Below are 24,722 nucleotides of genomic sequence, written 5' to 3'. Positions count from 1 at the left end.
TTCGATGCAGTGCCTTAGACCACTGCGCCACCCGGGAGGCCCTTGTAGTGTATGTTTGATGCAGAACTGGGCCAGTGCAGCACAGCTTGGCTGCACTCTGTGGTGCAAAAGGGGTATAATCCAGATGTGAGCCATACCCTTTCCTGTCAATCTACTTCTTTGGCCCTGAAACTGTTTCAAAAGCCTTGGAGAGCAACAACGAATGGTCTGCTGCGGACAGATGACAACAGTCATGCGCCTGTCATATCATTCACCACCACCAAGACCTAAATCACCACTACATTCACGTTGTGTGAAGGCAAGGCAGGTAACTTCCTTTTTGAAATATAAGGCCTCTCTATCCTCAGTTGCTACAAATCTGAATATGTCTTTCTGTTTAGACAAAGGGACTGCTGTTGTGACTGGCCTCAAAGAAATAGGGTTCCTCTGTGAAAGGGTAGTTATAAACAATTATCAACCCTTGTACTTCTTGCCAATGGTCAGTGTGTCTTCTTGTGTCACGTTCGGAGGGTCCCACCAGAATAATAAGAGTTCATTGGGTGAGGAAGGTAGGGAATAAAACTCTCAGAGGCAGTGTCTTCATGCTAAAGTTTATGTGCTGAAGATCTAATTAAAGACGAATGTATGATAGAAAAAGCAGTGTCATTAATCTCAAAATGCATCTCTTTCATGGCCTAATATTAGGCCCAAATTCATTTAAATCAACAAATACTCTGTCTACACTCTAGAATTAAGTTATTGTTTAATTTTAAATCATTGTATAAGGGATAGACAAATGACATTACCTGCGGAAGACACATTTCAACTGAATGCCTTCATCTGTACAACTGAATAGGTATCCCCTTTCCCTTTCATGCATTTACAAACGCAATGCTGATGAAGTAATTATATACGATTTGTCGTTCATGTGAAATTTGAACGTCAGTTGCTGACTAAACTAAGATAAACATCCAAGTGATGTTGGACTTGATTTAAACATTATAGATGTAACGCAAATAATACGTCTGTATTTTTTATAGAAATGATGCCCTTCGGTCTTCACGGTTATTGGTCCAACCGAATTATTTGGCCTAAATGATTGGACAAACGACAATCCCCAATACTGGTGAAGCAGGTCCAAAACAAATATTTCCCCCAAAATAACGTTGCTTGATGATATTTCATTTATTTTAGTCTCAGAACAACTATTAAACACAGTTTTATGAAACCCTTATTGAATCATTCCAAATGCAAGGCAACCTTACCTTACAAAAGAAAGGCTCGATATGTGAACTTCATGGGTTCTCCTTAGTCAGCGTATACAATTCCTCCTTTTTAAAACGATGGCTTTACATGTCCTCTCAGTTTACTTTCGACTTAACACCCGAGGTTGCGTTCGTTAGGCTGTGAATGTGTGTATTTTTACTCAGTAAACGCCAGTTAGGGAGGCGATGACATTGCACCAGACAGTGAAAGGCCGAATTCTTTGTGCAAATCCAGATACAATCGTCAACAGATGCAATCACGTGACCTGATCCTGTCTGTCACATGACCCTACACCAGCTGTGTGTGGGTTTTTAGTTGGCTCCTTGCTGCCCGGGACGTCCCAATGATCCCGAATAGCACTAACCGTATGTTCCCTTTTCTTTCGAAATACAGGAGTCATTTGGGGACATGAAACTTGTGTGTCTCTGGGTATTCTGTAGCTAGGGTAATATTGTATAGTCATTTAAACTTGTGACAATTGCATGGTCCAATAATTATATAAGCAAGAATACCTTACCTCTATCAGTCTATGATATTAAGAAAATAAACCCTTTCTCATCAGTGCAACTCTTTGCACATAAATTCATGTGCATACATTCTGTATTTTTAACTATCGAGTGGCGCAGCAGTCTAAGGCACTGCATATCAGTGTTAGAGACATCACTACAGACACCCTGGCTTCGAATCCAGGCTGTATTGTATTGATTCCAATAGGGCGTCGCACAATTGGCCCAGCGTCATCCGGGTTCGGCCGGGGTAGGCCATCATTGTAAATAAGAATGTTCTTAACTGACTTACCTACTTAAAAGGTTCAATTGAAATATTCAAGTGCATGTGTGTGAACGCTCCAGGTGTGGCCCCCTGGTGGTCGTACTGCTCCCTGGGCAGGGCAGTTAAAAAGGGTGGAACAGGTTGAGGGAGTGTCAGTCAAAGCTAATATTCAACACATACATCTGCAAGTCCACATGCTTGTTTTAATAGAAATTGATACCGGGTGCACAGAAATATCTTCACACAAGTCACTTGATGGTACAATGTAGACAAAAAAACAAGCCAAATGTCAACCTTTATGTAGAAAAAGACGTGTCCTTCTTGGAATGAAGCCAAAACCAATCATCCAATTTCAAGTAAAAGGTATATTGTCACAGTTCTTTCTCCCCCCCGCCACATTTACATATGTACATAACAGACCAAGGATATGAGTCTGACCTAACAGTTTTAAAAACATATTTACAGTCACAATCATTTGTGCACACGGTTTGCGTCTGAAATGGCACCCTAATTTGACCAGAGACCAATGGGGCTGTGAGCAAAAGAAGTGCACTACATATGGAATAGGATGACATTTCAGACGGAGCCCAAGGACTCCGTGTCCTGATGTAGGCATACAGTACTTATCAACACATCAAGTAACCATTTGCCTTTTAGTGTCTTCACTTCCGTTTCCCCAAAAGGAGGCAATGCAACTCCACTTAATGGAATAACATTAGTAGTTGATTGTTCAAGCATAGAAAACATCACTGTGGAAAACAAAACGCTCCTCATTCAATAGAAGTGCCAGACCTCATTCAAGACGAACCCAATGGGAGAAACGGTGGGCAAAACGAATAGACTTGCTTCGACAAAACTTGTTAGATGTTCTGAACTTCAAATTTCATGTCGCACTGTGCACCTCTTAGTTACTAAACTGTGACCTCATTGGTCAATGTTCATGGCTCAATGTTCAGATGACATCACTGATGATTGAACCATAGAAATACAATCTATACCATATTTCTAGGGCATCAATTTTAGTGGTTTCTAACAGACAGATGCAATCATGTGCTCTCACCCATGAAATTAGGTGTTATGGGGTCAAAGGTTAGGGGTGGTGGGGATGACTGAAATATTCTGCTTCTACAAAATGTTATGCTGTTTTCAAATGAAACAATACCTTGCTCTTGTTAAAGCTTATAGAATTGATTTGTTCCTGTAGTATAGGTTCTCTCCTGTGCTCCAACTCTAAACAGTACATACAAAACTGTAGCTAAGAATGTATTTCTGTACGCTTGAATTACTATCATATCAGTCCTTTACAGGTAAAAGCTATTTACCCACCGATAGTCCCCTCAATTATGTTTTAGTACCTTTGGTATGTGAACAGACAAATGACAAAAATGGATCAGAGAAAATTCTGACTCAAAATAAGGCTTTATACAATAGTAGATATCTAAAGTACAGATCGAGCCTGGAATCCAAACTGAACATGGCTTTGTTTCACTACTCAGTTTGGATCCCAGGCTAGTACAGAGTAGCCAACTCCTGACCATTCTGTACAGGCAGTGCATATCAGAATCTCTTCACTGGTATAAACGGGGATTCATGAAACTCCCAACATCAGAAGAGTTGCAGAGAGCAAAACAAAAAAAACTGTTGCATTGATTAATAATTGTAATCAAATACAGTCAACAATGCAGGTTGTGGTTCTTTTCACATGTGAAAGTCTTCATACAGACATATTTCAAAATGGTCCATGAGGTGTCTCTTTTTTTAGGTGGTAGCTGCAATCCTTTGACATCTGAGATAGGTTGTTGTTGCAAAAGTCAATGTGTGAGACCAGCGCGGAACACAATCTGGATCAATGCAATGTAACAAAGTCATGAGGCGGATAGTGAAGAGCTGTTCCAATGGTTTTTCGGCTGATGAAGGAAGTCTCACAAATGACACCCTCTTCCCTATGCAGTGCACTACTTTTGAACAGGAATCTGGTCAAAGTAGTGCAATACATAGGGAATAGGGTGTCATTTGGGATACAAGCGAAGTCAGTGAAATATGAGAGGGAGCCATCTGATCGTTCTCAAGCAGAAGATGTCTGTTTACTCGTGCGGAATGTAACAAAATAAAAAAAGTCTGGATTCTGGAGAGACCGTTTGGGTTTGTGTGTAAAGCTTACAACAGGTATTTGTGATCTTATGACATTCCAGGAACCAGTGCAGAGTTCAGGCCTTCATGGAATTAAGAATATTGTCAACGACAGAACAGTGCTCCTGGGTCGTGTTCATTAGGGCAGGAACATTTAAACTTTTTCAACAGGAGACAGAAATTATCATTTCTTATTGGACAAGTCCAGGTAGTCCCTTTACTTTTGGGTCTGTTTGTCTTCAGTTTGGTGCCTAATGAACGCGACCATGGCAAAAGAGGGTTAAGTTGAGGCAGGGTGGTAGAAAATCATCTGAATCCATTCAACGGTGAGTCAAGTCAGTGCTTACAGGCTTAGGAAACCTACACTTGAGGCATATACCACCTCTTCATCCTCCCCTTCCCTCTCCCCTCCGCTGTGAGCTGCTGCGTTCTTCCTCTTTACCTGTTTGCGTGCTGCAGCCCGGGGTCTTTGCACCGGCACCAGGAGGCGGAACCCAGGCAGAGCCACCGTGATGCTGGAGGCAGAGCCTGGAGTGGGGTCCGGAGGCAGCGCCGTGAAGGTGCAGGGCATCAGGAGTGAAGAGGAATTGGAGGAAGGGCTGGCACTCTGGACGGAGGAGTAGCCTGAGCTGTGGAAGTCGGTTGTGATGAATGAGGAGAGGGGCTCGCCCGGTCGGCTCCTGGCACTCCCCTCCCCTTCATACTCCTCTTCCTCTTTGTTCCCCTCACAGAAACTGTCATCGTCGCTGGAGAGGGCTCGGCAGTGCAGTTTGGAGTCCTCGGGCTCCGTTGCTAGCTCCAGTGTAATGGCCAGAACAGAGGCTACACAGAAGAAGATACTGTTAGCTTGGCAGCATATCATAGTGAGTGTAGTGACCTCATGTGAACAAATATCCAACCGATGTCAATTATTAGGACCTCACGATATCATGACTCTATATTTAAGATTCTATATGCATTGCGATTTGAGGTTGCCAACATATTGCTCACTATGCCTGCTGCAGATAAGAGAACATGAGAGAACGTTTTGATCAGTCACAGAAATCAAATTTTAAAAAAGAGCTGAAAATATATTGATCACTATTTCGTTTATTTTTTAAAGGTGGAAAACAAGCTACGGGAGTTTTGGCGCCAGTACAGCGGACTAGTGCTAGCTAGTCAATTATTACAGTACAGCGGACTAGTGCTAGCTAGTCAATTATTACAGTACAGCGGACTAGTGCTAGCTAGTCAATTATTACAGTACAGCGGACTAGTGCTAGCTAGTCAATTATTACAGTACAGCGGACTAGTGCTAGCTAGTCAATTATTACAGTACAGCGGACTAGTGCTAGCTAGTCAATTATTACAGTACAGCGGACTAGTGCTAGCTAGTCAATTATTATTATTTATTTACAAATCCATACTTCGGAGTCAAATATCGATATAATAATCATCCTGAAATATTGATATACACAACTATCGATTTCCTCCCCGTCACTATCAATTATGGATGCCTGAAAAGGAAAACGTCAAACTCTTTGTATTTGTTTCATTAGTCCATTGCTGATGTAGTCAAAAACCATTGTGCAATAGATTTCTCAAGGTATTCAACTTTCAAAATACATGTACGATGCGTTTTGCATGCGTCTGCCTCTGAGCAGTCTGGTCTGTACCCCACATAAGGAGAATAATGTCTGTCTTCCAGTACATAGTGATGTCACTACATCTAGTTCACCAGTTAGAATGGCCAGCATGACACTCATCTTCCATTAACCCCCATCTCTAGATAGGGCTGGGGTGTATTCATTAGTGCATGCTTTGCTATGGAAAACAAAAAACAGGCGTTTCTTATTGGACACATTCAGGTAGGTCCCTCCCTGTTTGGTTTCTAGTGAATACACCCCTGGTAAAGAGCTGATCATAAATGATCAGAACTCATATAGTTGATACCCTCCACTCACTCTCTCCCTCCTTGGCCTCCTTCTCTCCTTCACTCTCCTGGTCCCCCTCGTATCCAGAGCAGGAGGTGTCCAGGCTCCAGTCCAGCATGTCCCCCACCAGGGTCTCTTCCTGAGTGGACAGCTCAGCCGTGGGTGTGGCCACAAAGCTGCCTCGGTGCACAGGCAAGGACTCCTCCCGTCTCCTAGGGGAGAGAAACAGCATATTTATCCAAGTAAGCTTGGAGTCACAAGATATGGTGTGTGGTCCTTTCACTAGGACTTGGGAAACCATGCAGTTTATTAGGCTACAGATGGAAGTTATGATGAATGTCACAGGGTGGTGAAAGTGCACAGTGATGAGCTTGATGCTCCTTCCCAAGAAATAGAGGGTCTTATTGTGTTGACATGATGATCGATGCTTGACAAAAATAAATATTCCCAATCTCATGTCCTGCAGGTAGGAATAGTTTGTTTTACACAGCTTTTTGACAAAACTAAAAATCAGTAAAGTGGAAAATGCCATGGAAATGCACTGAACTTTAGATTTTTATTCAGTACATGAAAGATTTAGCCAGGAGGTACATTGTGTGCACTACATAATCAGGCAGGCCGTTCGGCATAAACACCACTGGTATAAAAACATGCAGATTGTCTTAGTGCAGATTTTTATTATTAAAATATGTAACCTATTTGATGAAACCTAGCTAACCTGAGTCTTCTTAGTTTAGTTATTCATCAATGTTTTTAAATGTTAATAAAGTCAAAGGATGACAAAGTTTAATATTCATTTCCATTGTGGTCATCTAGTGGGCAGATGGCAATTACTCAGTACAGCATAAACAAACAAACAAAAAAGCACTTTTTTGGACGAGACCAGCGCTGGACAACCACCATAAAAGGCTACGTGAGAGTGACTTGCCCAATCCCAAATTAACCCCTAGCGTTGACAATCTGCCTAGACACTTGGCAAGGATTGGACAGAGAAATTCTCCCTGGCCTATAAAAGAGAGCACGGTGGAGCTAATCATTATATTGCTCTCACATTTGAGTGGCTTAACGTAGGAACCCACCTCTTGCTGTTGCTGGAGGGGGAGGAGAGGAAGGTGTGGATGTCAGCTGGCTGGCCCGTGGGGCTGGGCAGCACCATGTAGGGTTCCACCTCCGGGACCTCCAGGACCTGACACAGCTCCTTGAAATCAATCACCTGGGAGAGAACACGGTACACAAACACACTGGTTAGGTTAGTGTTAACTAGACACGGACTGGAAGACAAAGCTCTTCAACTGAGAGGTACTAAGTTTGTCCAATAAGGACATCTTGTTTTTCTTTGCCTAGTGATGGGGGGGGGACAACATTATATTGATATTATGACTCCAAATATTGATTTGTAAAAAAGAACACTAGGTAACGTTAGCTAGCACTAGTCGGCTGTACCTGTAAAAAAAAAAACAATTTTTCATCCTATAGCTATTTATTTATTTATCCCAATCAAAACTCGTTCTCATGCGCCCTGTAGCAGACAAAGAGTGACCAATGTTTGGAACACCGAATCACAATACATATATCAGCACCTAAGTATTGTGATAATGTCATATTGCGAGGTCCCTGGCAATTCCCATCCCTAGTTTTGTTACACCACCAGTACAGCCAAAAGGTGCACACCACCAGTACAGCCAAAAGGAGAATATCCAGGCCAGCAGCCCAGCACTGTGCACTTCGCCTTGACATACTAGTTTGAAAAAGGCAACGGTCCATGTCAGGAGATGACAAGCTCACCTTTTCTTTGCTGATGTGTTGGTAGGCCTCATCCTCAAACCTCTGCTTGACACCTGTCAGAGACATTTGCCTGTAGTCTTTGGGTACATCCTTACTGAAGCTGTCAGAGAGAAGAGAGAGAGAGAAGAAAGAGAAGAGCATGATTAATCATCCAGTCTGTGTTCTCCAACTGTGTTACATCCAATGGGAAATCATATCAGTCTATGATAGTACTTCATTTGAAAATTGGACGTTGTCAATAAAGTGCAGTGCCTCCCACTAGTCTGACTCACACAAGTATGGTGCAGGGTGAGTCATCCCCCACACACACAGTCCTTAGCAAACACACCCCCTCCCTCCCTGCCACACACACCCTCCCTGCCACACACACCCTAGGTCCAGCTCCCTCCCACTCACCTTTCGATCCCAGCCAACACCCCACCCCTACGGCCCTCTGCATCAGGGTCACTGTGACCCTTCGCTAATGATGATCTACGTCGTGGTTAACAGGAGCAGATAGTCTGCGTCCCAAATGGCACCCCACTCCCTACACATTGCACTACCTTGGAAAACATGTGCACTAGGGAATAGGAGACCATTTAGGACATAGCCACAAACAACCTGATCTTGTAATCAATACCATTGTCCAATTTGTCTGTCTGCAGCGCTGGTTAGCAACAGTCTAAGAAATCAGCACACTACTTTGTTCATTTGTCTTTATAAGTATGCGACTTCATGTGATTTTCTACAGTGTGCTCAAAGAACTGCAGGAGGGAAAACGTAGAACAGCAGGAGCTGGCCTCTGTACGTGTGCGGTGAAAGACAAACAGCGGTCGGTGCATTTTACTGGCTTTATAATGAGACAGCAACGGACAGCCCTCCTGCCTGGGACATGAAGGAGAGGGAGGGGGTGAGGGAGATTGTGAGTGGGCGGAGTCTTAACCACCCATGTGGTAAAAACCACCTACCACACACAGACAGAAAACCCAGCCTGATCAAAAGGGTTAAGAGGACCAAAACACAACCTTTCATCTCTTCAACTAAAATCACTACAGAGATTGGCATTCCTCACCTGCTGGAAATCACACTCATATTGAAAAGAAGCATGGCATTCATCAGACCTGCTACCTTTCTGACCTGCAGGGGGTTCTACAGTAATGGTGCCCAGAGAACACTTCAGGATTGTAATAATACTGGAGCAGTCCTTTAAATAGCACTTCACATTGACTACTGTGTGTGGATGATGAACCGAGGAATGGAAAAAAAAACATCTCAGTAAGTTACATAAAGATGTCTTCTCACAAACACATTCTCAATAACACCTGCATGTACGCTAGTGTTGCCTTATTCCCCCTAACGAAGACTACAAGTATAAAAAAAATCTTAAACAAGCTAATGATTTGTTCTAATCATGCGCTGACAGCGCTAATTAGCACAACTAACCACCGTCTGTCATTCCCCCATTGCTGCTTCCCAGAATTGTTTTTCTTCCACTAGATAACACAGCCCCAAAGTAAAATTGCTATAAACATACACAATTATTTAAGGTTAGGATTGGGCACAAGGTTAGCAGTGTGGTTTTAGGTTTGGTTTATATTTTTTAAATCAGATTTTTTTTTATAGGCAGAGTTTATGACTTTGTGGTTGTGTTAACTAGTAACAGAATGAAAAAAAAGGGGAGAAATGCTAATTGCTAGAATGCTAATTGATAGCAGGATGGGCTGCTGAGGGACAATGGGGATCTCCAGGAAGAGGGGCTATCGATACTCACCACAGCTAGCCTGCATGCTAACAAGGTTGTTTACTACCACAACCAGCAGGCAAGCTAAAATAGAAACAGCTTGGTTTCAGTCAACAATGAACAGCCACAAAAGCTCTTAGACCAAGGCTGGACGATGTGTAAACTTCATAAAACAAGCCATACTGGCAATTGCAGTACTTTATTTTCTCTAGTATGTAATTGCTGACATCTTCGAACTATCAGCTTGACACAGATTTGACACCTAAGGTGAAATCTCTCTAGCCAATCAACTTTTACAGTGTATTTGTAGCAGTAGAGTGTGAGGGTTTTGTGTTTTGCTTTCACAGCTACACACCCACCCTCCTCCGCCAATATGCCTCTATCACCTTGGTAACCCTCATGAGAACAAAGTCAAGCCAGCGAGCACCCCTTGTTTGTCAGGCATTGGATTACAAGGGAGAGAAATAGAGGGAACAAATATTGGAGAAAGAACAGTACAAGAGGGGACAGACTTTCTAACCCAGACTAACATTAGCCCTTGAATCTAGTATGCATATAGAACTGTTTAATAACCGGTTATGGTGATTTCTAGGACGCCCGTGGCATGTATTATAACTTACCACTTGACATAGAGTAGTAAAGTGCAGGGGACCAGGTCCTGCTTGGAGAAGCCTGTATACTCAGCCAGCTGGATGGGCCAGATGGGAGCTGCAATGCAGAGAGGAAGAGCAGGGGTCAAGGCGACACAGTAGAGCATCAAGACTGATATGACGTCCAACAAATATTAAAATAACGCCTCAGAAGTTTTAATGAGAAGCTGATGAACTAGACTAGGTATTCAAAGGGTGGGTAACAGGGAACTACAGGTTGCAAGAAATTTGGAAAATAATGGGATCCCCAGAAGTTCTGCTGGGAAGAAAAATGGAGTCCCTGCTGAAAAGGTTTGAATACCACTGCTCTAGGGGTGTTTGAAAACCTAGGACAACAGTGTGTGTGTGTGTGTGTGTCATGTATGGTTACTGAGCAACTCCCTTGGGACTGAGGATACAGCACTTAGATAAATCTCAATTTTGAAGACCACCCCCTCAGAAAGATTTTTTTGTTACACTTCAGTTCAAAGCTGATCAAGTGAATACAGAAATACATCATCGGGGTAGATTACATATCAGTTTGTAGACAGAGTTTAGAAGACAAATGGTTTGTGTCCCAAATGGCATCCTATTCCCTATATAGTGCACTACAGCGCAACGTGCCATTTGGGACGCAACCGTAGACTGCCTGTTTGCCCGCCTTACCGTAGTGGTGTAGTGCCCGTGTGAGCAGCAGGATGGCGTTGGCCAGGTGGGCTGAGGAGTATGTAGTGAGGGCTGAGTAGAGCAAGGTGAGCTCACACAAGTAGCTGAACAGGTGGACACTGAGCCGCTCTAGGGGTAACAGAGACAGCAGCACCTGGCCATAGTCCAGCAGAGTGGGAGTCTGCTGAGACAACACCAAACGAGTTGAACTCATAGAAATAAAAATGACTAGACAGGACTAAAGAGAGTTGATCATTTTGAACCCCCCCCCCAAACAAAAAATAATAATATATATATTTTCACTTCAACAGATGCCTTTAACCCAAGCTGATGAAACAAATACAGATGCCATCATCAGGGCAGACTAAACATGTTGACATAAGATGGGTATAGACTGTACTCCGCTCACCCTGATCTTGCCCTCCAGCACAGAGATGACCTCCCCCATCATGCGGACCAGGTCCTCATACTTGTAGGTGTTGTCTGTGAGCCACACCGCTTCCCGGATGGTCAGGATATCCTTACTGATGTACCTAGAGAAGGAGACGTGGGTCATATTCATTAGGCAGAAAACAGACTGAAACAGGGAGGGACGACCTGAACTAGTCCAGTAAATATAACGCTCGTTTCCGTACAGTCTCATAATTCTGAGCATTGAAAAATATGTTGTGTGGCACTTGAGCACCCACCTTTAGCTAAAGCTGATCCAGTGAATACAGAAGTACTGTACATCGGGGCAGACTACATAGAGGATAAATACTGACTAGTTTGTATCATGCTTAGAGTTACAAAAATCCAGCTACTTCCCAAAATCAGGAAGGAATAAGCAGGATGCAACATTCCCAACCAGGATTTGTGGAAAGCCTGGGCATTTTGGGAAAATTACAGGAACGTTCCAACCCAAATGATGCTACATCCACCTCCAACGTTTTTCTGTCTCGTACCGCGTGCAGACGACCATGCAGGCGATGCCCAGCAGCTGCAGGCGGGCCTTGGGCACGGAGCGCAGGGCCAGGTAGCGGTCCACACAGCCCACTGTCACGTGGAGGGTCAGGCTGGAGAAGTCCTTCATGGTGGTTACCTCCACCAACCAGTCCACCAGGATGTATCTAGAGAGAGATGAATACTGTTATGTACCTAGAGAAGGGGGGACACACGAGAGATAAACACTAATGTACCTAGTGAGGGGAGAGGAGAGGCACAGGAGAGAGAGATTAATAATGTTATGTACCTAGAAAAATGTGGTTATGATAGTAAATAGCATATTTATTTATTTTTACCTATATTTTACTAGGCAAGTCATTAAGAGTGCTTAGAATTTTGAAAGCCCCTTCAAATTAAGAATCTTTTCCCTTAACGCGAGCCATTAACCAAAATTGATAAAACAACACAATTGGTACAAAGTCAAGTGATCTTCAGTGTGGGTACAGTCAGTTCCAGACCAAACCAGGTTACCTCATGGTGTCGTTGATGCCCTGTCGGAGCACCTCCTCCACCCTGCGTCGGGGCACGGGGGGACAGGAACGAAACAGCTGGGCCACAAGGTCGGCACAGGCCCTCTGCTCCAGACCCAGCGGGTTGTCACTGCTGCACACCTTGGCCAGGGACAGCTGGAAGCGTGCACACACAGAGAGAAAGGGTCAAAGGGCACAGGTCAAAAGTCATGCCAGGCTTGCCAAGCAAGCTCAACAGGAGGGAGAATGTTTTTTTTTTTAAACACCACCTGTGCTCAGTAACATCCTCAATGATTAATCCACTTTAAATGGTTGGGAGAATAAACAAAACCATAGATTTAGTCTGTGTGTGGATTTGGGCTGCCTGTTCTAGTCAGCGGCTACATTATCATGTCTATGCCATTGGAGAGATAGACACACAACCGTACAAAAGTTTGGGGGTCACTTAGAAATGTCCTTGTTATCCAGTCAAGAGGTTAGAAAGAATGATTTGTACTTCAAACTTGGTTTTCTTCTTCAAGATCCCTTTAACCCTGTACAAATCTCCCACTTTATCGCCACCAAAGCACCCCCAGACCATCACATTGCCTCAACCATGCTTGACAGATGGCATCAAGCACTCCATCTTTTCTGCATCTCACAAATATTATTTGTGATCAAAACACCTCAAACTTAGATTAGTTTGCCCATAACTTTTTTTTTTTCAATCTTCCCCTGTCCAGTGTCTTTGTTCTTTTGCCCATAGTAATCATTTCCTTTTAATTGGCCAGTCGGAGATATGGCTGAGACGGCCAGCATCCCGGAGTCGTCTCTTCACGGTTGATGTTGAGACTGGTGTTTTGCAGGTATTATTTAATGAAGCTGCCAGTTGAGGACTTGCGCAGTTGTGCACCGGGGCCTCCCACTCATTCTATTCTCATTGGGGTCTGTTTGCGCTACTCTGTGAAGGGAGTAGTACACAGAAATGTACGAGATGTTCAGGTTCTTGGTAATTTCTCAGAACAAGTATAGACGAGTTTCAGAAGAAAGTTATTTGTTTCTGGCCATTTTGAGCCTGTAATTGAACCCACACATTATGATGCTCCAGATACTCAACTAGTCTAAAGAAGGACAGTTTTATGGCTTCTTTAAAATCAGGACAACAGTTTTCAGCTGTGCAAACATAATTGCAAAAAAAAGGTTGTCTAATGATCAATTAGCCTTTTAAAATGATAAACTTGGATTAACACAACGTGGCATTGGAACACACGAGTGATGGTTGCTGATAATGTGCCCCTGTACACCCATGTAGATATTCCATATAACAGTTGGCTTTTTTTAAAGCCATTTCCAGCAATAGTAGTAATTTACAACATTAACAATGTCTACACTGTATTTCTGATCGATTTGATGTGATTTTAATGGACAAACCTTCATTGCTTTTCTTTAAAAATCAAGGAATATTTAAATGACCAACTTTAGAATGGTAGTGTGTGTGTGTGTGTTATATATATATATCACACTCAGCAAAACAAACAAAAAAAGTCCCCTTTTCAGGACCTTGTCTTTCAAAGATAATTCATAAAAATCCAAATAACTTCACAGATCTTCATTGTAAAAGGTTTAAACACCGTCTCCCATGCTTGTTCAATGAACCATAAACAATTAATGAACATGCACCTGTGGAACAGTGCTTAAGACACTAACAGCTTACAGACGGTAGGCAAATAAGGTCACAGTTATGAAAACCGAGGACACTAAAGAGGCCTTTCTACTGACTCTGAAAAACACCAAAAGAAGGATGCCCAGGGTCCCTGCTCATCTGTGTGATAGGCATGCTGCAAGGAAGCATGAGGACTGCGGCTGTAGCCATGGAAATAAATTGCAATGTCCATTCTGTGAGAAACCGAAGACAGTGCTACAGGGAGACAGGACAAACAGCTGATTGTCCTCACAGTGGCAGACCACGTGTAACAACACCTGCACAGGATCTGTACATCACACCTGCAGGACAGGTCCAGGATGGCAACAACTGCCCGAGTTACACCAGGATGCACAATCCCTCCATCAGTGCTCTGACTGTCCGCAATAGGCTGAGAGAGGCTGGACTGAGGGCTTGTAGGCCTGTTGCAAGGCAGATCCTCACCAGACATCACCGGCAACAACGTCACCTATGGGCATAAACCCACCGTCACAAGACCAGACAGTTTTGTCTCACCAAGGGTGATGGTCGGATTCGCGTTTATCGTCTGAGAAATGAGCGTTACACCGAGGCCTGTACTCTGGAGCGGGATCGATTTGGAGGTGGAGGGTCCGTCATGGTCTGGGGGTGGAGTCATAGCATCATCAGAGTGAGCTTGTCGTCAATGCAGGCAATCTCAACGCTGTACGTTACAGGGAAGACATCCTCCTCCCTCATGTGGCACCCTGCCTGTAGGCTCATCCTAAAAATGACCCTCCAGCATGACAATGCCACCATCCAAACTGCTCATTCTGTGCGTGATTTCCTGCAAGACAGGAATGTCAGTGTTCTGCCATGCCAGCAAAGAGCCCGGATCTCAATCCAACTGAGCACGCCTGGGACCTGTTGGATCAGAGGGTAAGGGCTAGGGCCATTCCACCCCAGAAATGTTTGGGAACTTGCAGGTGCCTTGGTGGAAGAGCGGGGTAACATCTCACAGCAAAAACTGGCAAATCTGGTGCAGTCCATGAGTAGGAGATGCACTGCAGTACTTAATACAGCTAGTGGCCACACCAGATACTGACCGTTACATTTTATTTTGACCCCCCCCCCTTTGTTCAGGGACACATTCAATTTCTGTTAGTCACATGTCTGTGGAACTTGTTCAGTTTATGTCTCAGTTGTTGAATCTCGTTATGTTCATACAAATATTTACACATGTTAAGTTTGCAGAAAATAAACACAGTTGACAGTGAGAGGACGTCCCTTTTTTGGCTGATTATACACACCCATTCAAAAGTTCGGGGTCACGTAGACATTTCATGTTTTTGAAAGAAAAGCATATTTTTTGTCCATTCAAATATCAATTACAGTGTAGACATTGTTGATGTTGTAAATTACTATTGTAGCTGGAAACAGCTGATTTTATATATAAACAATCAGAATTGGCCTGCCTCTGTAAACAAAGCCAAATAGACACACACCTGTGCTTCCCAGCATCCTTTGGCTGCGTAGTCCCTGAGCGTGCGTATGAACTGGAGGTACCTGCCTGGGTCCGCCATCTGAGAAGACAGCACAGGACCACAGTAAGTTATGAGGTAGTTTGTTGACTAACAACACAACAGGGGTTTTATATCACATTTTACACCCTTTAACTACACAACATACATTGTAACATAAACAAAGCCTTTTGAGATGTGGAGAACCAGAGAGAAGGGAAACTCACTGCGGTTTTACGGTTATGTTCCCAAAGCAGGTAAGCGCTCTGTAGACAGCCCGACTGAGACGACTCTTCAAGTAGTGTCAGGGCCTCGGCGCGCTTGTCGTCCTCCTGAAACACACAGATTAAACCAGGTTTCAATAGTCAGTGTTTCAAACAGCACATTTAAATACTCCTCTCTATCCAGCACAACAAGGCCTACATATCTGTTTCACAATTCCTGACATTTAATCCTAGTAAAAATTCCCTGTCTTATGTCAGTTTGGACCACCACTTCATTTTAAGAATGTGAAATGTCAGAATAATAGTAGAGAGAATGATTCATTTCAACTTTTAATTTCTTTCATCCCATTCCCAATGGGTCAGAAGTTTACATACACTCAATTAGTATTTGGTAACATTGCCTTTAAATTGTTCACCTTGGGTCAAACGTTTCTGGTAGCCTTCCACAAGCTTCCCACAATAAGTTGGGTGAATTTCAGCCCCTTCCTGACAGAGCTGGTGTAACTGAGTCAGGTTTTTAGGCCTCCTTGCTCGCACACACTTTTCATTTCTGCCCACAAATTTTCTATAGGATTGAGGTCAGGGCTTTGTGATGGCCACTCCAATACCTGGACTTTGTTGTCCTTAAGCCATTTTGCCACAACTTTGGAAGTATGCTTGGGGTCATTGTCCATTTGGAAGACCCATTTGCGACCAAGCTTTAACTTCCTGACTGATGTCTTGAGATGTTGCTTCAATATATCCATGTAAATTTTCCTGCCTCATGATGCCATCTATTTTGTAAAGTGCACCAGTCCTTCCTGCAGCAAAGCACCCCTTCAACATGCTGCCACCCCCGTGCTTCACGGTTGGGATGGTGTTCTTCAACTTGCAGGCCTCCCTTTTCCCTCCAAACATAACAACGGTCATTATGGCCAAACAGTTCAATTTTAGTTTCATCAGACCAGAGGACATTTTTTGTCCCCTTGTGCAGTTGCAAACCACAGTCTGGCTTTTTTTATGGCGGTTTTGGAGCAGTGGCTTCTTCCTTGTTGAGCTGCCTTTCAGGTTGTGTCGATAGAAGACTCGTTTTACTGTGGATATAGATATTTTGTACCTGTTTCCTCCAGCATATCCACAAGGTCCTTTGCTGTCGTTCTGGGATTGATTTGCACTTTTCGCACCAAAGTACGTTCATCTCTAGGAGAAAGAACGCGTCTCCTTCCTGAGTGGTATGACGGCTGCGTGGTCCCACGGTGTTTTACTTGCGTACTATTGTTTGTACAGATGAACGTGGTACCTTCAGGCGTTTGGAAATTGCTCCCAATGATGAACCAGACTTGTGGAAGACTACAAAAACAATTCTGAGGTCTTCACTGATTTCTTTTGATTTTCCCATGATGTCAAGCAAAGAGGCACTGAGTTTGAAGGTAGGCCTTGAAATACATCCACAGGTACACCTCCAATTGACTCAAATGATCAATTAGCCTATCAGAAGCTTCTAAAGCTATGACTTCATTTTCTGGAACTTTCCAAGCTGTTTAAAAGCACAGTCAACTTAAATGTAAGTAAACCTCTGAACCACTAGAATTGTGATACAGTGAATTATAAGTGAAATAATCTGTCTGTAAACAATTGCTGGAAAAATTACTTGTGTTATGCAAAAAGTAGATGTCCTAACCGCCTCGCAAAAACTATAGTTTGTGAACAAAAAATGTGTGGAGTGGTTGAAAAACGAGTTTTAATGACTCCAGACTAAGTGTACGTAAACTTCCGACCTCAACTGTACACACACACACACACACATAACAACCCCTGAATGAATGTCAGAGAGTCATCAAGGATTTTTGGTATGTAAAATTATTACTGAAACAAAGCTGCTTTAAAAGATCCGTGTGGGTTCATGGGAGAGCAGAAACAATGAGGTGCGTAGCGAGCAATCAATAAGTGAAGAAGAGGGAGAAAACATGTATCCTAACTGGGCTGATGACTAGCAGGGCTGCCTAAAAAGTGACAGTGTCTTCACAGCCTCATCAGAAACTAACGAACTGTGTTTTGGTTTGGTTACCATAGAAATGGATGACAGTTGTCAGTACAAAAATCACCACACTAACGCCTCTGCCTTTCTGGAAGACTTGCAATGGTGTGTGTACACTTACATCAAAAAGCTGGAGGACTCTGGCCAGACAGTGCAGCAACGTACCCCTCCTCTCCTACAAAAAAATAAAAAACAGCAAAATGTGAAAATGTAGCCTAATGAAAGCATTGTTTGAGCACAACCTTAGTCTACAAAACTATTTTTATAGAAACATTGGCTTTTACATTACAAGTCCATTCATTCCATTGAGCAAAGACATGCTCGTCTATTTATAAAAATCAACAAAACAGAGGCGATACATGCAGGGCACCACAAGAGAGGACAGGAAAAAAACAGGCTGTAAGGGGTGGAACTTTATGGCGTTGCACAAAGCAGCATAAGTCTCTCCCCATTTGTCTTCATTACCAAGGTCCTGTTGGCCTTCGGGAAAGACTTTATTGGTAGCAACATGTTTCCGAATCCACCTCTCCTTTCTTCCCATGCAGTGTGATGCCTACATTTTAGTAATTTAGTAGACACTCTTACCCAGAGTGACTTACAGAAGGAATTAGGGCTAAGTGCCTTCCTCAAGGGCGCATTCACCTAGTCGGCTCGGGGATTTGAACCAGCGACCTTTCGGTTACTGGCACAACCCTCTTAAAACCCTAGGCTACCTGCCGCCTTTACACATCTTAATCAGTGTTGATAATGGATGGAAAGACGATGGACAGCTCTGAGTGAATAAACCAGGAAGGCACAACCATAGAAACAGATTCAACATTACTCATTATATTTCTATGGGTAAAACAGCCCTCTAATTTGTATCCAGGATATTATACTAAATGAGTGTTTTTCCAATAGGAACCATGGGAGAGGACAGTGATGGTTGCTGAGGTTGGCTGTGTCTATGGCTGCCCATCTCCACAGCCAAGCTCAACCACGCCTAGCCTGGTAAACACTTACCACATTGGTTTCACACTCCGCCTTGAGCCTGTCAAACACCACAGCCTTGCAGCAGCTCCCAGTGGGGGACCAGGGCGGGCGGATGAAAACCCAGATGAAGGGGTCAGCGGTAGGGGAACGCAGGCTCTCCGCCAGGCTGAAGAACTGGGACGCCTTCCGGCCGCACACGTCGGCACGCCCTTCATCACTCAGCAACGCTGGGACAGAGAAAAGGGTGATTATTATACAGGAATTAATTAAGTGATTTGGTCAATGTCAATCACTGAGCAACCTCACAACCAATTCAATGAGAAACAATGGATGACAAATGCAGTGAGACTTACGTCCTTCATTGTACAAATATGCAATCCCTAGTTTCACAGCTGCCTCGAAGTTCCCCTTCTCTGCGGCCCTGAAAGAGGAGACAGAAACATATTAGGGTATGTATGCACACTTTCAGTCTCCCTCATGTGAAACTGACATTGGAAGATGTACAGAGTCGAGGTCAGGGTTTGGGTGTGGGAGGAGTCCATCCTACCTCTCAAAGAGCCAGACTGTGTTGGGGGATGGCCAGGTATCCCTGAAACTGACCCGGGCCCAAACACTAGAGTGGTTATCAATGATGTCACGGAGCTGAGAGTGTACCTGGGAGAACCAAATGCCTCAGTTAGCCTCCAACATGGCAATCCTCCATGCATGTTCAAAAAAATTATTCTTCCTTTCAATAACTGAGTAAACATAACATTCCTTATACATGCTAAAGGAGGAGTATACAGGTGGTGACAAGATGTTCAGAAGAGACTCCCTCAAATTATGTTTACTCCAGAGGCTGTTCAATTGTTAGAGAGTGTGTGTGTTTTTTAGGTGTGTGTGTTCACGTCTTTAACTTGCAGGGACAAGAAGTACCCACAATAATAGTAAACAAACCAAAATTTTGTTCAGTTTAATGTTTAAATTGGATTTTGAATGGGACAGAATTGTAAATCTCCACAAGATTAGTTAAACAAGACCGTGTGTGTGTTTGTGAGACTCACAGCTCTGACAGCCAGCAGGTCCTCAGCAGAGAGGCACTGGAGAACACACAGAAGCACCTCTTCGGGAAGAGACAGCAGTGTTAGGGCTGGAACACGCTTACGGACCCGCTTCCGTGCTGGAACCGTGAAGCATTTGGAACAACGACAGTGTAGCACTAAAGATGAGAGGGAGAAGTATACTTTTTTTTTTAAATCACTCTTGCCATTTTAGATACAGATACCCATCAAACGCAAAAAACCTCCCTCTATCCAACTCAACTGACCCTCCAAATAAACTAACTCCTACTCACACAGTGCCCCCATACATTTAGTCTCCAACTGTGGGATACCGTTGATTACTGACATTGTTTCATACACTGTTTATTCAATAGTATTTGTTTACAGTTCTCATCTATATGCTGCACAAGAGACAGTAATTCCCACCTGAAAGTCAGTTTACGTTTGCTACAGCTTGCTGACTCAAACTAAATCAAATTAGGCAAAAGTGACCCAGTTAGATATAATTTATATATTATTAATTTTATGATATATCGGTAGTTATAACCAATGGAATCTATTTTGACTAATTAGCTGGCCAAGTTCTGGCTAATGTTTGAGTTTAGCTTAACTCAGCGCCCAAATTTCCCTCCTCAAAACTAGGTACATTTAACATTTCCTGTAAAGCTTCTTAGATTTAAATAAAATAAAGTTAATTATCTATTTGCGGGGCTTTCAAAACCACACAAAATGTAATGACTTTACAACGTATTTAACTATGATATAAATGTTACGAATGCTTTAGTTTCAAATAAGGCACATTTATAACGTTAGCCACTGAACTAACGACTGGCTCTAGTACTGGCACCAAGCTGTGTACCAGTAGCTAGCTAACTAACTAGCCATCATTACATCAGTAAACCATAACAGATAGCTAGCTAGCAGGCTAGTTAGCTGCTAACGTTATGAAGTAGCTATAAAACTTTCATGCTATCCACTCTCACACAATGCAAGTTCTCTAATCTAACGTTTACATGTTAGATGGCACATTCACACCGTAGCTAATTGAGTCGGAGATACTTACCGCTTACTTTCATTTCGTGGAGAGATCACCTTAAATACGGCAAGCTCCCTAGTGTTAAAGATGTGCAACCACAAAGCTGACAGTGAACAAAATACGAGTAAATATAACTTGTGTTATAAACTATGGTAATTCCAATGAATTATAAATTTGTCTAATTCAAAAAGACAGCTTGAGAGCGCTGTCTAGCTTGATGGGATGTTGTGAAATTAATAGCATGAATTCAAATCCATCCATGCATCCCTCTCAACTTTTGAGATCCTCCCAAAATTGGCTAAGCACCGCCCGCGCGCAGAGTTTAAACATCAACTTCGATTTCATTGGCGAAAAACTAGTACGCCCAGCTATTATCTAACGAGCTTCCGATTCGTCTAGAAGAAGAGCGGCAACTTCGATTGGTTTGTCGTTACAAATAATTAAATAAAGACCACTGATTGGATAATATGAAACCATTTTCGAAGTACGCGCTTCCAAATTGATGCATTTTATTGGTAAAAGGGGTAACCAAACACGATGACGTCGGCCAGCGCCCGGCCTCTTGGATTGAAATTTGGGATATGTAGTAGTCATAATTTACGTTTTAAACGTACCATATTTAAAGAGACATTAACAAGAAAATACAGTATCACTCGAGATAATTCATTTAATAAAAACGTATTTCTTAAAAATGTTTATGGTGTAATTGCTTTCATTACAATTTTACATAGCTATGGGAGCGGTTGCAATTTACAGAATTGTTACCTGTAGGAAAAGGGAGGGTCATGCTTTTTCATTTCTAGGAAGGGAGAGGGTTTAGTATTTATTTTATGTAATATTTGTTTGCATGGACTAGGCCTACTGATGTCCTGTTCAGTTTGAGAGGGAGAGCCTGAAGATGAAAAGGAGGACCAGAGGTAAGCGTGCTACTGCTATAATTGTTTTGAATAAAAACTAAATGTTTCATTGCCCATAATGAAGCTATTTATCAGAGTTATTGACCTCACAATAAGCCATATTTGAGTAATTTGCATAACTGGACAGCGCATGGGTGCCTTAAGTATGCTAATTCGAGAAGGCCTAATTGAAGGTCTTCATTTTAATTTGACTTTAGGCTACTAACAACAAGAGGGCTTTTTGTTGAAGCCTATTTATTTCTGTTCCTATTCCTATTGATAGACTAAATCATAGTCTACTATCCATAGATTTTGTCAGACAATTTGTTCAGTCACCATGCACTCCTTAAATGTCTCAGTGAAGGGCTTGGTGTGTTAAGGTAAAACCAGGAAGTGTTATGTGAGAGAATGTGAGGGTACTGTGGCTTTAAAAAAAAGAAAATGGGCCTACCCCTTGTTAGCGAAATATTTAAAAAAATCTACAAAATTATGAATCTCATTATATAAAGAGCTCTATAACGACGCTTTCTGGGGAAAGACGTGACTCTGATGCATATGGGATATCTTTCGTTTGTCTCTATGACGTTCAGAGCCTGCGCTACAACCTTCTATAGCCGAGGAGACAAAAAATGTACTTTGCTTGGGAAGTAATGTGTGATTCTGTCACTATCAATTGACGTTCAACATTTCAACAGGATATTAAACAACATACTAACTCCAAATCAGTCAGGAGCAAGCCAGCTAGCCTAAGAAGGAAGGAAAATGTATTATTTTGGCTATATTATTATTATTTCAAGGCTATAGCCTGCCATTTAAGAAATCAATTGTGAAGCATTTGTGACACGCTGGCAGGAGCACTCAGCATTTCAACACATCAACAGAACCTATAGAACCTCTATACATTTTGCATTTAGGCTGTATAAAATTAAATGAATTACTTAGAATTAAATAATAAAGAAACCAAAAATGCCTTATTAGGCTATACAGTAATTCTACAGTGACTTTTGAATTCACTTTTAGAAACACAAGTTTGGCCAGTCTTTGGTTTGAAGATCATGCACTGAGCTATGCGTGTCCAGTTTGTTAATTTAGCCTTAGCTGATGCTCTTATAATCCCATGCCCTAATCAGTCAACACAAATATATTTTGTTACAACAATATCATGGAATAAAATAGAATAAATTAGAAAACTATAGTATCCCAAATGAAAAGAAGTTACAAGTGCATATAGGTCTACCAGTTGATATGCGGCTGTTGTGTTAAAAAATGTATGTATTTTTCTCAAATTCATTGATGATCAGACACTACAGTCGTAAGTGGTTCTGTTGAGCAACATTTTTACAGTTAGACAACTTCAGCACTGTTCCAGACTTAGACTATCCTCTTTCTAAACAATAGCCTGCACAGATATCAAAACGTGTCAGTGCTGCAGCATGCGCTCAGTCATTGTCATGCTTTGTTGTGGTATTAAAAAAGACTCTGCTTGTCTCCATCATGTAAAATGATGTAGAATTGCATGAAATGCATTTATAAAAGGATATTTTTTCTCAAACTGCAAATAAAATGATAGATTCATGTATTGCTTTTAGTATAATTGAGATCTGTTCACCCCTACCCTTAGTCTGCAAATCCACAACCTTCTGGCTACTTTGATATGTGATGCTTACAAAACGAATAACAGTTTCTAAAACTGCATATCTAAGGATCTGGTCTGTGAGGGTAAACGGTAGGCATGTTCTCTGCTATCCACTTTATGTTCTGATTATTATTTTGGGTATAGAGGAGGGTCACTTTTTTTAAGCTTTCAGGGAGGGGAGGGTAAATATATGTTTTACTGAAGGGAGTGCAATCCATTTTCATTTCAGAGAGGCCAGATTTTCCCCAAGTATCCCTCATTATAAATAACATACAGTCTCTAATAGAAGTGTCAATACAGCCTACAAAGATGAGCTCAAATAATAGGCTCACAAGAGTTTGGGGAAAGGTTTCTCTTTCCAATTTGTGGCCTATCAGACCTTAGTTACTCAGATGATAGTCTATAGTCTAATTTAGTGTGGAATAGTATTACTCGAACTGATAGAGCCGGCATGTGATTTGCAGCAGGGTAAAGGCAAGGTTAGTGCTATCCTGAATCCTTGGGACGTCCATAGTGCCATGACGGGGCCCTTTTTAGGTATAGCTAGTGGTCTCTCTCTCTCTCTCTCTCTCTCTCTCTCTCTCTCTCTCTCTCTCTCTCTCTCTCTCTCTCTCTCTCTCTCTCTCTCTCTCTCTCTCTCTCTCTCTCTCTCTCTCTCTCTCTCTCTCTCTCTCTCTCTCTCTCTCTCTCTCTCTCTCTCTCTCTCTCTCTCTCTCTCTCTCTCTCTCTCTCTCTCTCTCTCTCTCTCTCTCTCTCTCTCTCTCTCTCTCTCTCTCTCTCTCTCTCTCTCAGGTCGTAAATTCCTGGCGGAGACACTCTCCCCCTGGCCACGCAGAAAGAGAGACACAGAGAGAACAAAGGATTTCACATACACATGGTTAGCAGATGTTAATGCGAGTGTAGCGAAATGCTTGTGCTTCTAGTTCCAACAATGCAGTAATAACCAACGAGTAATCTAACCTAACAATTCCAAAACTACTACCTTGTACAGAATATGTACATAAAGATATATGAATGAGTGATGGTACAGAATGGCATAGGAAAGATGCAGTAGATGTTATCGAGTACAGTATATACATATGAGATGAGTAATGTAGGGTATGTAAACAAAAGTGGCACCGTTTAAAGTGGCTAGTGATACATGTATTACATAAAGATGCAGTAGATGATATAGAGTACAGTATAAACAGTGGGGCAAAAAGTATTTAGTAAGCCACCAATTGTGCAAATTCTCCCACTTCAGAAGATGAGAGAGGCCTGTAATTTTCAACATAGGTACACTTCAACTATGACAGACAAAATGAGGGGGGAAAATCCAGAAAATCACATTGTAGGATTTTTAATGAATTTATTTGCAAATTATGGTGGAAAATAAGTATTTGGGCACCTACAAACAAGCAAGATTTCTGGCTCTCACAGACCTGTAACT

General features: G+C 42.4%; 2 protein-coding genes across 4 annotated transcripts in view; both read right to left on the bottom strand.

Annotated features, from left to right (window-relative positions):
• abca3b (ATP-binding cassette, sub-family A (ABC1), member 3b) overlaps positions 1-1,517 on the bottom strand; it is an 80,539-nt gene extending 79,022 nt beyond the window's left edge. For 2 of the 3 annotated variants that reach the window (XM_031813865.1, XM_031813864.1), the window contains exon 1: positions 1,245-1,517. The gene's annotated coding sequence lies outside the window, so the exon portion shown is untranslated. Of the gene's footprint in view, positions 1-785; positions 911-1,244 lie in introns of those variants that run through there. The other variant, XM_031813866.1, reaches the window with a different exon arrangement.
• A 682-nt stretch (positions 1,518-2,199) lies between these two features.
• Positions 2,200-21,057, bottom strand: LOC109877435 (cyclin-F-like). Its single transcript, XM_031814182.1, has 17 exons — positions 20,789-21,057; positions 19,729-19,883; positions 19,233-19,339; positions 19,039-19,106; positions 18,716-18,912; positions 17,835-17,888; positions 15,700-15,804; positions 15,458-15,535; positions 12,315-12,469; positions 11,804-11,968; positions 11,269-11,392; positions 10,860-11,040; positions 10,185-10,272; positions 7,845-7,944; positions 7,139-7,272; positions 6,090-6,271; positions 2,200-4,968 (listed from the first exon to the last, which is right to left on the bottom strand). Exons 1-17 carry the CDS (start codon positions 20,799-20,801, stop codon positions 4,490-4,492), a joined length of 2,385 nt encoding a protein of 794 aa, XP_031670042.1. The 5' UTR covers positions 20,802-21,057; the 3' UTR covers positions 2,200-4,489.
• Positions 21,058-24,722: the final 3,665 nt, after the last annotated feature.

The sequence above is a fragment of the Oncorhynchus kisutch genome, unplaced genomic scaffold (assembly GCF_002021735.2).
Source record: "Oncorhynchus kisutch isolate 150728-3 unplaced genomic scaffold, Okis_V2 Okis06b-Okis10b_hom, whole genome shotgun sequence".
Lineage (NCBI taxonomy): Eukaryota > Metazoa > Chordata > Actinopteri > Salmoniformes > Salmonidae > Oncorhynchus > Oncorhynchus kisutch.
Note: the sequence above shows the minus strand (reverse complement) of the source record. Positions and strands in the feature narration are given on the sequence as shown.